Raw genomic sequence first — 719 nt, forward strand, 5'->3', positions numbered from 1 at the left:
AACCGAAACATAAATCAAGCATCAAGGAGTCAACAATTACTCTTTTTTGTTTAATTTTGGATGCGGTCGAGTTGCCGTTATAAATGCTTCAAAGCATTTTTTGATTGGTCAATTAGTAAAAGTCTTTCTTCCGATTGGTTAATCAAATGCTTCGAAGCATTCGTAGTGGCAACTCGACCACACCCTTAATCCGCCCTATACCCACGAGTAGTGTGCTACACTATTATTATATTATTATACCGTAATGTTTGCGTATAGTCGCATTTATTATGCAAATATAAAAAATACTATAACAAAATGTTTATATACAATATTTAATTATAAAATTAATCCTCATCTAGCTGTGTCATAGGTATTCCGGCGCATTCACTATGTTTTATACCAAATGAATATATAGGTGAACGTTTGCGTGTATCATATAATGGATAAAAGATTGGTGCAGGACTGCGATGTTTTTCTGATAAAATGTGTCTTCCCTTTAAACTATATGCCGGACTTCGTCGTTTTATCATATCATAATTTATTTTGATATATGTGGCTGGGCCTGGACTCTTCAAAATTTCTTTGTGCATCTTACGATAACCAATGCTAAAAAGATGCAAAATACAGTAGAAATAAATATTGTATATTATATAATATTTACTTCTAATATATATGATAAAATTTTATGATAAAAAGTTTATATATATATATATAAACACGCACGCACGCACGCACGC

The 719-nt window shown here is 31.6% G+C and overlaps 1 protein-coding gene across 1 annotated transcript in view; it reads right to left on the reverse strand.

Moving 5' to 3' along the window:
- Positions 1 to 259: 259 nt before the first annotated feature.
- LOC108745911 (outer dense fiber protein 3-like) overlaps positions 260 to 719 on the reverse strand; it is a 5,867-nt gene continuing 5,407 nt past the window's right edge. The window contains exon 4 of the mRNA XM_018482333.1: positions 260 to 588. Coding sequence (XP_018337835.1) covers positions 327 to 588 — 262 coding nt within the window. The 3' untranslated portion in view covers positions 260 to 326. The remainder of the gene's footprint in view (positions 589 to 719) is intronic.

This window comes from Trachymyrmex septentrionalis, unplaced genomic scaffold (assembly GCF_001594115.1).
Source record: "Trachymyrmex septentrionalis isolate Tsep2-gDNA-1 unplaced genomic scaffold, Tsep1.0 scaffold159, whole genome shotgun sequence".
Classification (NCBI taxonomy): domain Eukaryota; kingdom Metazoa; phylum Arthropoda; class Insecta; order Hymenoptera; family Formicidae; genus Trachymyrmex; species Trachymyrmex septentrionalis.